Source organism: Ornithorhynchus anatinus, chromosome 19 (genome assembly GCF_004115215.2).
Source record: "Ornithorhynchus anatinus isolate Pmale09 chromosome 19, mOrnAna1.pri.v4, whole genome shotgun sequence".
In the NCBI taxonomy this organism is placed as follows: domain Eukaryota; kingdom Metazoa; phylum Chordata; class Mammalia; order Monotremata; family Ornithorhynchidae; genus Ornithorhynchus; species Ornithorhynchus anatinus.
The window spans coordinates 1,717,275-1,732,929 of NC_041746.1; the positions used below are offsets into that span (position 1 = coordinate 1,717,275).

Sequence of the window (15,655 nt, forward strand, 5' to 3'; positions counted from 1 at the left end):
GGTCACCCGGCAGACAGGTGACAGAGCTGGGACCCGAAACCACGTCCTCTGAGTCCCGGGCCCCGGCTCTTTCCACTGGGCCTCGCTGTTTCTCCCGCCCCCGGCCTGGAGGACGCTCATCCGGGGGGTCCTCTCGGAGGGTCGGCCCGGACAACGAGCCGCAGAGGACGGGGAGGAGCCACACGTTCACCCTCTGATGGGCAGGGGGCGGGACGGCCCCTCCGGCCCCCTGACCTTTTGGAGTCGCACCCCCGTGCTGGGGACTGAGGTCCATAAAAGGCTCTCCCTCTTCCTGAGACGCTCGAGGGTTGAATCATCTCCCCTTTGGTCCCGAGAAATGAGACTCTGCCCCGGCCCGGTGACCAATGCGGTGGCGGAGAGCTGAGGGGAGGCCTAGCGGTGACCCTGGCTCAGGTTGCAACCCCCCGGGAGGCCCGGGGACTTTTTTCTTTCTTAGTACGAGCCGGCCCGCGGCAGAACCTCCCCTCGGTTCTTCCCGGAGTGGAACCGAAGCTCCGTTTTGGAATGAGACCGGGGCGGAGGGAGGGGTGCTCCATCAAGAGAGGTGGGGCTCCTTTAATTAATGATTTCCGTCCCCTCCCTCGACCCTCTTGCTCACCACAGGCGTTGGGTATCGTAGGCGGAATAGTGTCTATTGAGCACTCACTGGGCGCGACGCACTGGCCTGAGCGCTTAGGAAGTTGGAAAGAGAGAAGAGTGATAACGATGGAATTTGTTGAGCGCTTACTATGTGCCAGGCACCGTACTAAGCGCCGGGGTGGACGCAAGCGAACGGAGTTGGACGCGGTCCCCGTCCCACGTGGGGCTCGCAGTCTCAGTCCCCATTTTCCAGATGAGGGAACTGAAGGACAGGGAAGTGAAGCCACTTGCCCGAGGTCACACCGCAGACAGGTGACGGAGCCGGGATTAGAACCCATGACCTTCTGACTCCCAGGCCCGGGCTCTCTCCACTACGCCATGCTGCTTCCCTGCCCATCAAGAGCTTCCACTCCAGTGGGATCCTCGGGCTTGTAAATTTACAGACTAGTCGAAGTAAGTTGCAAATTCACAGTTCAGTAATGTGTATACAGACCCACGTCCTGAGGGTGAGTCTAATCAGTTGGTGGTGTTTATTAAGCGCTTACGGGAGGCAGAGCGCTGTGCTAAGGGCTGGGGACAGTTCAGTTCAGAAGCAGCGTGGCTTAGTGGAAAGAGCCCGGGCTTGGGAGTCGGAGGTCGTGGGTTCTGATCCCGCTCCTCCACTTGTCAGCTGTGTGACTATGGGCAAGTCACTTCACTTTTCTGGGCCTCAGTTCCCCCATCTGTCAAACGGGGATTAAGACTGTGAGCCCCACGTGGGACAACCTGATGACCTTGTATCCTCTCCAGCGCTTAGAACAGGGCTTGGCGCGTAGTGAACGCTTAACAGATACCATCATTTATTTATTTCTTCTTAATTCCAGTACAATAAAGTCGGTAGATACGATTCCTGCTCTCCCCAGGCTTACAGTCTAGGGGGAGAGGCAGACGTTCAGATAAATGACAGGTCAGGGAAGCCACAGGATTTAAGATATGGGCAGAAACGCCGTGGAGCTGGGGCAGGGAGTGAGTATCGGAGCGTCTGGGGATTCAGACCCGAGCGAGTAGGCGACACGGCAGAAGCGGTGTGGCTTAGCGGTCAGAGGCCGGGCCAGGGAGTCCGAAGGACGTGGGTTCTAGTCCCGGCTCCGCCACTGGTCTGCTGTGTGTGACCTTGGGGAAGTCACTTGACTTATCTGTGCTTCGGTTACCTCATCTGTAAAATAAGGATTAGGACTGTGAGCCCCATATGGGGCAGGGACTGTGTCCAACCCGATAACCTGTATCTAACCCAGTGCTTAGATACAGTGTCTGGCACATAGTAAGTGCTGAACAAATACTATTAAAAAAAAAAAAAGGGAGGGAGGATAAGGCGGCATCTAAATAAGGAGATTATAAGGGCCGGAGATGGCCGGGGGGGGGGCGGGGGTTCTTACGGCTCGGGTTGCAGAAACGCTAGGGCCGTCCGAGATGCTCCAAGACCCTCAGGTCGGAAACCGTAACCCGGCCCGCCGGCATCTGCCGAGCCTTTTCTCGGCCCGCTATCTTTGCTCTCTGACTTCACCCTCTCCCTCCGCCGGCCGACGTGGCCGCAGAACCCACGTCCTGCCCGGCTTTCCAGAGCCGGGGGTCGCCCCCGGCCAGGCCGCCCGCCGACCCTCTTTCGGACCGCGCTCGGTGTGGGCTGTGAGGCTCGGTGGCGGCTTCTGGCTCTCCCACCCCCGGTTCCTGCGTGGCTTGGGCGGAGAGAGGGGCGCATGAGAGAAACCGGGGGAAATGGTTTTTATAGCCACGATGGGAGGGAGCGGGAGAGAAAATTGATGCGGTAGGGCAGAGGGTGGGTGTGGTAGCTGGGAGCCAAGTAGATGTGGACGTGACCATTTGATCCCCGACGACCAGAAACCCTCGGCCGCGGTAGAAATAGGGGCCCTAGGCAAGATGGTGCTAATGATGGTATTTGTTAAGCGCTTACTATGCGTCGAGCCCTATTCTAAGCGCTGGGGTAGATGCAAGGTGATCGGGTGGTCCCCCGTGGGGCTCCCGGTCTTCATCCCCATTTTACAGATGAGGGAACTGAGGCCCAGAGCAGTGAAGCGACCCGCCCAAAGTCGCAGAGCTGACGAGTGGCGGAGCCGGGATTAGAACCCGTGACCTCTGACTCCCAAGTCCGTGCTCTTTCCCACTGAGCCACGCCGAACGAATGAATGAAAGACGGTAGCTCGGGGATTGAGGACCCGCCCCTGGGTCATTTTGATCACACTAGGAATCTGATACCGGTTCGGGAGCCATTTAGAAGGCGCGGCTCTCCAAAACCCGAGAACTCAAATGGCGTTTTCCACGCGGAGCGGGTGGGAACCCCGGTGAAGTGCTGGGATTGGCTGCATACAATTCCTTTCGGAGCTTTCGGTTCCTCCCCGGCCACCATCTGGCACAGCAATAGAAGGCCGCGTCAGCCGGCAGGTATTTTCGTCGTTCCTCTCCCTGCCCGACGCCTGAATCCTTAAAGGGCGTCGAGGAAAGGCCCCGGCCCAGATTGGCCATCCACCGCTACACACTTGCCCTTTTGCAAAGGCATTTTGGACCGTTTGAACCCGGAAACTAAATCGATTCTTTACTTTTTCTCAAGCTTCCGGGGTGTAAAATTATGTCCCATGCTTTGAGACTTTTTTTTCTTTTAAAATGGTGTTTGGTAAGTGCTTACACGTGCCAGGCACTGAATTAAGCGCTGGGGTAGATACAAGGTTGAGCACAGTCCATGTCCCACATGGGGCTCACAGTGCAAAATCCTCAATTTACAGATGAGGTAACTGAGGTCCAGAGAAGTGAAGTGACTTGCCTGAGGTCACGCAGCAGACAAGTGGCAGAGTCAGAATTGGAACCCAGGTCCTTCTCACTGCCAGGCCCGGGCTCCATCCACTGCCGGGGAGCGCGGGAGAGGGGTGTGTCTGAAAAGGCCATTGCGGCACCATCGCGGCACTCTGACAAGAGAACAGATTGGTAAACTTCCTGAATAAGATTAGGTGAGATTTTAGATCCCGTACTCTCCCAACTGCTGAGTACGGTGCTCTACGCAACGTGAACCCTCAATAAATATGACGGATCACATCTATTGTATTTACCGAGCCCTCAGTGTGCAGAGCACTCTACTAAGCCCTTGGGAGAGTAGTTACGTGACCCCTCCGAGCCCAGGAGGCCTTCCCAGACTGAGTCCTCCCTTTCCCGCTGCCCCTCCTCCCCTCCCCATTTCCCCTTCTCCCTCCCCACAGCACTTGTGTATATTTGTATATATTATTTACTCCTCTATTTTTATTAATGATGTGTACGTATCTATGATTCTATTGATCTATATTGATGCCTGACTACTTGTTTTATTTTGCTGTCTGTCCTTTAGACCGCGAACCCGTTGTTGAGCGGGGGTTGTCTCTATCTGTTGCCGAATTGTACATACCTAGCGCTTAGTACGGTGCTCTGCACACAGTCGGCGCTCAATAAATACGATTGAATGAATGCATGAATGCTATAGAACAGAATTGGAAGTCACATTCCCCGCCCACGACGAGCTCACGTTCTAGAGGGGGAGACAGAAGCGGATACAGTCTTGGAACGCACAAACCAATACGAGGGGAAACTGTCTAAGTGCACCCCTCATTCGATTAATTAATGCATTGTAATTAAGTGCTCACTACCGGGCCAGCTCCCTGTTAAACGACTACGAGATAATGAGACAGACACAGTGTGAGTTGTGCCCCTGCTGAAAATGTTGTTTGAACACCTCAGTGGTGGGAATCCTTTTCTCTTGGATTCCTCCGCCTCGAAATAACGGGGCCTTGGACGAATTTCTGCCCCGGGCTCTGCGGAAGCCCCGGCCGATCACCTGTCGGCATTCTCTTCCCTCCCGCTCCATTTGTTCCGAACCCTTCGAGCTGGACGCCAAGACTGGAAGCTAAGCCGACAGGCCAGAAATAGACCCGAGGCAGGGTTGGAGAGGGAGGGGACGGGGAGAGGGGATCCCGGCCCGGAGGGAGGAGAGAGGGGACATTCCAAGCAGCGGGAATGTCATGTTCGGGGGTGGAAGGGGATGAAATATGTCGCGTGGGCCGGAGGGCGGGAGGGCTCTCCTCGCCGCCCCCGTGGAACCCCCGGAGACCGGATCCAGGCCCACGGGAGGCGACCCCTTCCTAGAGCCCTGAGGAGGGTGGGAGCAGACCAGTCTGACCGGAGCCGGACTTTGGCCGGTGCCACTGGAATAACTGGCGGGGGCCGGGGTGGGGAGGAGGATAGGTTCACGCAGACGAGTGTCCGCATGCGTGTGTACATCTCGGCCACCGCTCCCGGGCCGGAATGGGATGAGGAGATCAGCTGGGCTAGCGGAGAGAAGGAAGTCTTGATTGAGGTGGCCCATTTTGGCCCATCCTGCCCTCTGCCTCGGGAGGTTTTGGGCAGGACCCCGGATGGAGCGGTGGTCCCTGAGGCCACGGCGGGATGGAGGGGCAGGATTTTTTTCAGGGTGGAGTGAAGTTTCCGGCCTCGCTCGGGTCCGTGCCTAAAGCCTGGCGGGGGCTCAGGGGAGGCAAGATGGACTTCAAGAAGTCAGCGGGATGGTCACCTGGGAACCTGCTGGGGTTTTTTTTTTTAATGGCATTTATGAAGCGCTTACTCTGTGCCGGACACTCTCCCAAGCGCTGAGGTAGATACGAGTTAATCAGATTGGACACAGTCCTTGTCCCACATAGGGCTCACAGTCAACATCCCCATTTTACAGATGAGGTCCCCGAGGCCCACAGAAGTGAAGTGACTTGCCCAACGTCACACGACAGAGAAGTGGCGGAGCTGGGGTTAGAACCCAGGCCCTACTGACTCCCAAGCTCTACCCGCTAGGGCATGCTGCATTTCGTAAATGGTCCTCTGTAAAGGCCTATTATTATTATTGTCGTTATTATTTTCATTATTATCATTTTTCTGGTCCCTGCTTTAAATCCAACCTCCAGGGTGATGTGGGACACATCACCAAACCTCTCAGGGCCTTTATAAATGCCATCATAATAATGATAATAATAAAGTCACACAGCAGATCAGTGGCGCGGCTTGGATTCATCATCATCATCATCATTATTACCGTCATCGTAATTATTATAATTCTGACCCAAGCTGTACCACTGACCCACTGTCTGAGTTTTGGGCGAGTTCTAGACCCTCTCTGGGCCTCCGTTTCATCTGTAAAAAATGGGGACGAAGTTCCCGTCCTCGCCCCCTTCTCGGAGTCTCGATCACCTTCTCTCTTCCCATGGGCTTAACACAGTGCTTGGCACGTGGTGAGCAGTTTGAATACAGACCACCGTGGTTATGATTAGCAAGAGGGCAAGCAGCTGCTGGCGGAGAATGCGAGTTGTCTCCAGCCTCCCAGCTGCTGTGGGATTCAGGGCTCATCTGCTTATAGCGCAGTTGCTAGAGACAAGAATCTTGCCAGGAGAACAACGTCCCACCCTGTGGAGAACCCTCCCTTCCCGAGTTTCCAGCCGTTGAAATCCGCAATATAAATATCGGCGTTCTCTCCTATTTCCCCTACTTGTAATTTATTTTCGTGTCCGGTCTCTCCTCATGGACTGTAAGCTCCTTGTGGGCAGGATCACACCTGTCAACTCTTTGGAATGAGAAGCAGCGCGGCGTAGCCGACAGAACGTGGGCCTGGGAGTCTGAAGGTCACGGGTTCCTGCCTCGTCACTTGTCTGCTCTGTGACCTGGGGCAAGTCACTTGACTTTTCTCTGCCTCAGTTACCTCATCTGTAAAATGGGGATTAGGACTATGAGCCCCACATGGGCCAACCTGATGACCTCGAATCTACCCCGGTGCTTAGAACGGTGCTTAGACCAGAGTAAGCGCTTGACAAATGGCAAAATCATTCATTATTATTATTATTACTCTCCCAAGCAGTTAGCGCGGTGCTCTGCGCACAGTAAGCGGTCAATAGATACCACTGATCGATTGACTTCTCTGGGACAGAGGCAGGGAGGGGAGATGGACTGTTATCGGGAGACTTTCCCTAATTGAACTTTCGATTCCCCAATTTATTTCCCCTCCCGACGGCCACGTCGGCACTTCTGCGCCTCATACACACTTGTGTATTCACAACCCCCTCCCCCTCCGTGGCACTTTGACAGATTCCGACCTCGCTCCAACACTTTTCCTCCTTCCTCTTATCTGTCTGCTTTAGGATCCGTCTCCCCTTCTACATCGTCAATTCCCGGAGGAAAAACGTCTCCTAACTCTACCGTACTCTCCCAAGTGCTTAATACGGTGCTCTGTGTGACCCGTGAGTTTCAAGCCGTTGAAATCCACGATATAAATATCTGTATTCCCTCCTATTTCCCCTACTTGTAATTTATTTTCCGGTCCGGCCTCTCCTCGTAGACCGTATGCTCAATTAATTCTTAGACTGTAATTAATGAATTAGGGGCTCAATCAATTCTATTCACTGATCGAATGATATAACCCGGGGCCCGAGGCGGTCGGCTCAGCTCACTACAGCCCCGTCGTTTAGTAACGTTGCCCTTCGAAATAATTATCATATTTATTAGAGATCTGTTCATTGCTGATGAATGATCGGAAGGAGCCCTAGGGACTTCTTCAGTCGATCGCTGGTGTTTATTGAGCGCTGACTGTGTGCAGAGCACTATACCAAGAGCTTGGGAGAGGGTGGTAGAACAGAGTTGGTAGATACATTTCCCGCCCACGATGAGCTCACAGTCTAGAGGGGGAGAGGGACATCTTGAAAGGGAGGGAAAGAAGAGATCTTAACCCCATTCTGCAGGAAACTGAGGATCCGAGAGGTTGTGACTTGCCCGATGTCACACGGGGGGCCGGGGGCTGAGCTGAGATTAGAGCCCGGGTCCGAAAATCGGAGTCGGATCCCACCGGACACCGGATTCTGGGCTGGACCCGTCCGGTCCTCCAAGGACCGCGCCTGCAGCCTCCTGGAACTCTTGGGCCTGTGGGGGTGTGGGGGCTGGGGACGGGGGAGTCTTTCAGGGAGGACCCCCCTCCTCCCCCCGACCCGGGGCTGACTCCCGACGGTTCCTCTTGCAGACATTTACCGCCTGGTGCAACTCCCATCTCCGGAAAGCCGGCACCCAGATCGAGAACATCGAGGAAGACTTCAGGAATGGCCTCAAACTCATGCTGCTGCTGGAAGTCATCTCAGGTGGGCGGCCACAAGCCTTCAGCCAGATCCCCTTTCCCTTTCCCCCTGGGCCCCGTCTTCCTATCTGGGGCTCTCGGAATATGAGGCCACGTTCCCCCGACCTGCCCCGGTCAGGGTGCCGGGGGCTTTAAATCGAGATTTCCAGTTTCAGTAAGGTCCGTTCCCGATCTCCCAGAATCCCTGAAATGGTCCTCCCTCCGTCCGTAAGGATCCGATAGGCAGGCGGACTGGTTTTACCCCACCCGTCTGGGCCGCAGCCCTCCTCGGGTGACTCGGAGCCGCTAACTCCATCCTCGGAGTCGGGGGGGCGGGGGGGCGAGCCCGGTGCCCTGGGAGGTGGGAGACGGACCTCATCCTCCCAGACGCCGATCGGCCGTGGTGCCAACCTGGGCTCAGCGCCCACTCCGGGGTTGGGTGGGCCGCCCTGCGTCACCCCGCCCCCAGCCCGTTCCTTCCACTCCCCGTTTTCCTCGCTCGACGGGCGCGCTGGGCTTTCCCCCCAGGGGAGCGACTGTCCAAGCCCGACAGGGGAAAGATGCGTTTCCACAAGATCGCCAACGTCAACAAGGCCCTGGATTACATCGCCAGCAAAGGCGTGAAGCTGGTGTCCATCGGGGCGGAAGGTAGGCGGCGGCCTGGCGGGGTCGGGCGTTCGCCCGGGGCGTCGGGTGGGCGGGGGACCCTGCCTTGGCCCTCGGTTCCTCCTCTTGCTTCCCTCCCCTCCCCGCTCTCTCGTACAGCGGCTCAGCGAATGTCTGGTGGCAAAGTTTAGAAGCAGCGTGGCTCAGTGGCAAGACCCCGGGCTCGGGAGTCAGAGGTCATGGGTTCTAATCCAGGCTCCGCTGCTTGTCAGCTGTGTGACCTAGGGCAAGTCACTTAACTTCTCCGTGCCTCAGTTCCCTCATCTGTAAAACGGGGATGGAGACTGTGAGCCCCACGTGGGACAACCTGATGACCTTGTATCTACCCCAGTGCTTAGAACGTAGTAAGCACTTAACCAATACCGACATTATTATTAAGGTTGCTGTGGAAACCTTTGGCTCGGCCCTCAGGACCCCCTCCCTGCCCCGCCAATAGCTTCTTGATTTTATTCCGCCTAGCTTGGGATCTCCAGGCTTGCTCGCCCGAGAGTCAGTCTGGAAATCCGGCCCCTACGGCTAGTGACCGAAATCCCCAATCAGCCAGTCGTATTTATGAAGCGCTTACTGTGTGCAGAGCACTGTGTTAAGAGCCTGGGTGAGTCCAATATAACAACGTGACCGTCATAATGCCACGGTAGTTTATTAAGTGCTTCCTATGTGCCCAACGCTGTTTGGACGGATTTGAGTTAATGAGACCAGACACGGTTCCCGTCTCCGAAGAGGGAAGGAGAGCAGTTATTTTCTCCCCATTTCACAGATGTGAAAACCGAGGCCCCGAGAAGTTAAGCGACCTGCCCAAGGTCACCCGGCAGGCAAGCGGCGGCCCTGGGCCCCCTCCCCCCGCAGTTGGAAGCCCGGAGGCTACTCCCGAGAGGAGTTGTGTTCTTGGGCGGTTCCGGAAGCGTTCTCGGACAGCCCGGGGTATCGGAGATTTCTCCGAAGCCCCGGGAGCGGAGGGCCGGAGCCCTGACCCGTCCTTTCCCTCCGTAGAAATCGTCGACGGCAACGTCAAGATGACCCTGGGCATGATCTGGACCATCATCCTCCGCTTCGCCATCCAAGACATTTCCGTTGAAGGTAAGAGGCGTGGGAGCGGTCGGGGCCCGGAGACCCGCCGACACCCGGTCAGACCTCCAGCGGGACTCCCGCGCCCTCGTTGGCGCTCAGGGGCGGGAAGACGCCACCCCTGGCGTTTTCTCAATCAGTCGTATTTATTGAGCACTTCCCGTGTGCGGAGCACTGTACTAAGCGTCTGGGAGAGCATAGTGCCCCAGGATTAGCAGACACGTTCCCTGCCCACAGCGAGCTTACAGTCCTCAAACACCAGGCAAGCCAGGGAGGGCCATAACCCCGGAGATATTGTCCGGCGGCGTAAGGGAGAGAGCGTCCGGGAGGGTGAGATCCGGATTTACCCGTTCTCTACCAAGCCAACAGTTGTCCCGCTCACCGATAGGCCTGGCCCAAACTCCCTTGACCGTCAGTCGATCAGTCGTTGGTATTTACTGGTATTTATTTATCCCAGCTCCGCCACTTGTCAGCTGTGTGACTGCGGGCAAGTCACTTAACTTCCCTGTGCCTCAGTTATCTGTAAAATGGGGAATAAGACTGTGAGCCCCACGTGGGACAACCTGATTCCCCGGTGTCCACCCCAGCGCTTAGAAAAGTGCTCTGCACATAGTAAGCGCTTAACAAATACTAACATTATTATTACTACTGAGCACATATCTGGTGCAGAGCACTCTACTAAGCGCTTGGGAGAATCCAATTCGGTAGACATGATCCTGGCCCACAAGGAGCTCACAGTCTAAGGGGAAAGACACACATGAAAATAAATCACAGCTAAGGGAAATGGCGGAGGAGGAACGGATGGGCCCCAGTGCTCTGGGGCGGGGCCGAGTAGCCGAGTCCGCAGAGAGTGCAGGGGTTAGAAGGGAGGGAGGGTGGGGTGGGGAGATGAGAGGAGGTTAATCACGGAAAGCTTCCTGGAGGAGATGTGACTTTAGGAGGGCTTGGAAGATGGGGAAGGTGCCGATCCAAACGGGTCGGGAGGGAGGCCCAGCCCGGAGGGAGGACGGAAGCGGGGGCTCCTGTCCCCTGGGGGTCTGAAAGAAGGGCCGTCCGTTAGCATAGTATAATAATAGTAATAATGTTGGCGTTTGTTAAGCGCTTACTATGTGCAGAGCGCTGTTCTAAGCGCTGGGGAAGACACAGGGGAATCAGGTCGTCCCACGTGAGGCTCACAGTCTTCAGCCCCATTTTACAGATGAGGGAACTGAGGCGCAGAGAAGTTAAGCGACTCGCCCACGGTCCCACGGCTGACAAGTGGCAGAGCTGGGATTCGAACCCATGACCTCTGACTCCCATGCCCGTGTTCTTTCCACTGAGCCACGCCGCTTCCCTGAGCCACGCTGCTTCCCTAGTAGGGCAGGAAGCGTCACGGTGACCTTCAGGTGGTTGACTGTGAGCCCGTAATTGGGCAGGGATTTTCTCTATCTGTTGCCGAATTGTACATTCCAAGCGCTTAGTACAGCGCTCTGCACATAGTAAGCGCTCGATAAATAGGATCGGATGAATGAGTGAGAAACAGTGATGTCAGAGCCACGTCACGGTCCTGCAACTCCCTTTTTCTTTTGCTTTTTTTATGGTAGTCCAGACCAAGAGGGTTAAAGTAAGGGATAATCCACCAAGTGGAGACTCCAGCCTCCCTCCATTGGCCACGCAGCTCCCAACCCGCAAGGCACCTTAAGTTAAGGGCTTACTATGTGCCGGGCACTTTACTGAGCGCCGAGATCGAGGCAACCTGATCGGGTTGGACACGGTCCACGTCTCCCGTGGGGCTCACGGTCGTGAGCCCCATTTTTCAGATAAGGTGACTGGGGCCCAGAGAAGTAACTTGCTCAAAGTTCCACAGTAGACCCGTGGCAGAGGCAGGATTAGAACCCAGGTCCTTCTTCCCAGGCCCGGACTCTATCCACTAGACCGTGCTACTCTTCTCTTCTAAACTGATGTTACGTGCTAAATGAGGCCACCGATCACAAGTCGATTTTTTTTTTTAATGGTACTTGTTAAGCGCTTACTGTGGGCCAAGCACTATACTAAGCATTAGGGTAGATACAAAATAATCAGGTCTGACACATTCTCTGTCTCACACAGTCCTCCCAGTCTAAATCGGAGGGACAACAGGTCCCAGGTCCCCCAGCGGATGTGGCAGGGCCGGGATCCGAACCCAGGTCCTCTGACCTCGCGGCCTGTGCTCTCTCCGGTAGACCACGCTGGTTCTCAAAGCCTTTTCTCTGGACCTTTGTAGTTGTTCGGCCTCAGCAAGTTCCCTCGATCCGAGAGGCTTCGATTTGGCCAAAAAACCCAATTAGATGGAGTTTTTAGACTGAGATTTTCCCCATCGATCCGGGGGCAGAGGCAGAGCGCTAAATTTAGCGCAGTTTAGCACTTCACTTCTCTGTGCCTCAGTTACCTCGTCTGTACAATGGGGATTAAGACTGTGAGCCTCACGTGGGACAACCTGAATGCCTCGTATCTACCCCAGCGCTTCCAACGGTGCTTGGCACAGGGTGAGCGCTCAACAGATACCATTATCATTATTATTTGCCCCACCCTCAATCCACAGCGCTTATGTACAGATCTTTAAATTCTCTATTGCACATTACCTATTTAGTCACGTGAACGTCCGTCTCTCCCTCTAGACTGTAAGCTAGTTACGGGCAGGGAGCCCGGCTAATTCGGTCGCGTCGTACTCTCCCAGGCGCTTAGCACGGGGCCCTGGGCGTAGTAAACAATCTGTTCGATGGATCGATTGACCGACAGCCCGGAATCTCTCTACCAGAGGCCCGGTCAAGAGGGTTAAAGGAAGGGATAGTCCACAAAATGGCGAACCCTGCCTCCGCCGGCTAAGCAGCGGCCGGGCCCACGGACCCACCCGGGACTCGGCGAAAGTGGATAATCCACTCTGGCTCGCCGGAGGCGGCCCGCCGAGGGGATAATCCGCCCGGGACGTGCCGGGAGCGGACTGGACGAATCGTTTCCCCGCTCCCGACGCTCTTTCACAGAAACCTCCGCCAAAGAAGGTCTGCTGCTGTGGTGTCAGAGGAAGACGGCGCCTTACCGAAATGTGAACATTCAGAACTTCCACCTCAGGTGAGAGCCCTGGGTGGGAACAAGGGGACGGACCACCCCCCCAAAAAAAGAAGCGTACGGTCGGAGCGCTAAAGATAGCTAAGCGAAGAAACAGATGGGCAAGAGGGCGGACGGTGGGTGCGAATAAGGAAGGGGAGGGCGCGTAAGAGAGTCTGGAGCAAGGTGGGATGTGGAGGGCGGGGAGGGTCCACCGGGTGGAAGCCACATTGGTCCCACCGACTTCCACAGAGAAGCACTGGTCTCGTCATCTAACGACACCCTCGTGTTACGTCATGTAAGAGACAGAACGAGACGCCTATCTGTCGACCACGTTCCGTGACCCGTGGAAGGCAGATACCGGGGGAGGGGGCCCAGGATTCACGAGCCACCCCAGCGTCCAGTCGAGTGCCGTTACGGCCGGTGGCCGACAGCTCCCGGCCTGGCCCCGCGTGCGACTGTAGCGGCCCGGGGGGAGGGGTAGCGCGGCTGAGAGGTGTCCGGCGGGGACCTCCCGCCCCGATTAACCCGACTGTGTCCGCCGTCCACCGCGCAGCTGGAAGGATGGCCTGGGCCTGTGCGCGCTGATCCACAGACACCGCCCGGACCTCATCGACTACTCCAAGCTCAACAAGGTGACCGGCCCGAGCGGACCTGCTGGCGGGTTGCCTGCCGTCCTGGGCGTGGGGGTCCCGGGGAGGTCTCCCGGCGAGCCGGCCCCCTCCCCGGCACCGCCCTGACAAAGGCCCGGGGGTGCAGCCCCAGAGCTGCCGAAACACCGCCCGGGTCTTCCCTCGACTTCGCCTTGAATTTCCAGCATGCTCTTGTGCCCCGCCTGCTTCCCTACCTCGTTTTAGGACTCGGCCCCCTTTTACAGAGGCTTGGAGAAGTTAATTAATAAATCGTGATACTTGTTAGGCGCTTATATGTGCCAAGCGCTGTTCTGAGCACTGGAGTAGATACGAGTTAATAGGGTTGGACCCAGTCCCTGTCCCACATGGCGCTCACGGTCTTAATCCCCATTTTACAGATGAGGCCCAGAGAAGTGAAGCGACCCTCCCAGGGTCGCACGGCAGACGTGTGGCGGAGCCGGGATCAGAACCCGGGTTCTTCTGACTCCCGGGCCCGGGCTCTATCCACTAGGCCACGCTGCTTGTCAGTGGTATTTATTGAGCACTTCCCGCGGGTGCCGTACTGTAGTAAGCCGGACTTGCCCGAGGTCACCCAGCGGGCCAGGGGCAGAGCTGGGACTCGAATCCCGGTCTCCTGACCCCCCGGCTCCACGTACTTAACCCTAGGCTGCGCTGATCGGGGATGTTCCCGCCCCGTGTAAGAGCCTGCACCCTAAACCCCAGCAGTTTCCCTGCGTGTCATTAGCCTGCGCACGCCCCGCCCAACCTTTGGCAACCAATTCCGGAGTATTTTAGCTCCAATCCATCGATCGTATTTATCCAACGCTTACTGTGTGCGGGCCCCTGACTGAGCTCCACGGCGATCCTGCGGTTGTATCTCCCGCCGTCCCACACATTTGGAGTATACGTCCTCTCGCCCCGATGGATGGGGGGAGGCGAAACGACCTCAATCGCGACGCCATAATTTGCCATTTGGGCTGGAGGGGTGGGGGACAGCGGGAGGTCTCTTTGTGAGATCTCTTGGGGTCTCTTCTTTCTGTGGAGAGAAAGCCCCCGGGGCTCCTTTAACGGCCGTTCCCTCCATCTCCCGGCAGGATGACCCCGTGGGAAACATCAACCTGGCCATGGAGATTGCCGAAAAACACCTGGATATCCCCAAGATGCTGGATGCAGAAGGTGGGGATTTACGTTGTGTTGCTCGCCCCGGTTTTAGGGTGTGACGTCTCAGGGCCGAGGCTCTCCCAGAGGGGAGACTCTGGGTTTCGGGGCACCACGGGTGTAGTGTGAGAGCGGCAGTGTGGCGAAGCTCTGACTCCTCTACGAGGAGCCCCCTCACCGTCCACAAGCCGGGGCCGCAGGAGGCGACGTGGAATCCGTTCCTGGGAATCCAGCGGGAAAACCCGGCAGGCAGGTGCAAAAGAATGCCAGCGGCGCCATGCAGTCAATCTTCGATGGTGTTATCGAGCGCTTACTGGGTGCGGAACACCGTACGAAGCGCTCGGGAGAGTCAAAGTAGAGCAGAATCGGTTGTCACGTTCCCTGACCGCAACGGGCCCACGGCCAGAGCCGCTAGCAAGCGAGGCGCCGGCACTCTCGTCAACGTCTCGGCTTGGAAACCGGGCCTGAGCCACCGTTCCCGCCGGGAGATCCCCCCCGCCCCACCCCCGGGGGTTGTCCAAAAATTGTTCCGCTCCCTTCCCAGCGGTGGGTCATCAATCCCCTCTCCCACCCACCAGGAGCCCGTTCTCTAAGCCACAACGTCCGGCATTGATTCCCCCGGAAGGGGAGTCCGATTGCGCCCAGCCGGCGGACTGATGGGTGGATGGCCGGTTTTCCCACTGCCATCCCCCTCGGGAGTGTCTCGTCCTGTTCTCTTCCTCCCCTTCCCCTCTTTCAGGCGGAGAGGGGGCTTGTCTTCTAACATCCCTTTCTATCGAATCCGCTCTCACCCGATCTGGCCGTCACCCAGGGAGAAAAGGCAAAGAAACCGGCTGAGAATGAAGGGCAAATGGGAGCTCGTTTGAGCTTGAGAAGGTTGTGTGAAAGCTCACTACCTTGTCTCTCTTTTTTTAAAAAATGGTAATTAAGCGCTCATTATGTGTCCATCACCGTTCTAAGCGCTGGGGTAGGTACGAGTCAATGAGATCTGACGCAGTCCCTGTTCCAAATGGGGCTCAAAGTCTAAGTAGGAGGGAGAACAGGGATTTAATCCCCATTTTACAGTTTTGGCAACGGAGGTCCAGAGAAGTGAAGTGACATACCCAAGATCACACAGCAAGCAGTCGACGGAGCCGGGATTAGAACCCAGATCCTCAGGCTCCCGGGCCCGTGCTCTCTGCACTAGGCCGTGCTGTTTCTCCGACTCTTCTCCTCGTCTCTTCTCCTCGACTTCTCGCCCCTCGTCGTGTCCGGGAGATAGATCGGCTCACATGAAAGCCCCGAAACGGGGTTCAAATCCTCCCTGCCTCTGTCGTTT

At 56.6% G+C, this 15,655-nt stretch overlaps 1 protein-coding gene across 1 annotated transcript in view; it reads left to right on the forward strand.

The window, feature by feature from the left end:
- ACTN2 (actinin alpha 2) overlaps window positions 1–15,655 on the forward strand; it is a 49,809-nt gene that overhangs the window by 14,532 nt on the left and 19,622 nt on the right. Inside the window, exons 2-7 of the mRNA XM_029047413.1 lie at window positions 7,664–7,778; window positions 8,282–8,401; window positions 9,410–9,496; window positions 12,484–12,571; window positions 13,104–13,182; window positions 14,274–14,355. Coding sequence (XP_028903246.1) covers window positions 7,664–7,778; window positions 8,282–8,401; window positions 9,410–9,496; window positions 12,484–12,571; window positions 13,104–13,182; window positions 14,274–14,355 — 571 coding nt within the window. The remainder of the gene's footprint in view (window positions 1–7,663; window positions 7,779–8,281; window positions 8,402–9,409; window positions 9,497–12,483; window positions 12,572–13,103; window positions 13,183–14,273; window positions 14,356–15,655) is intronic.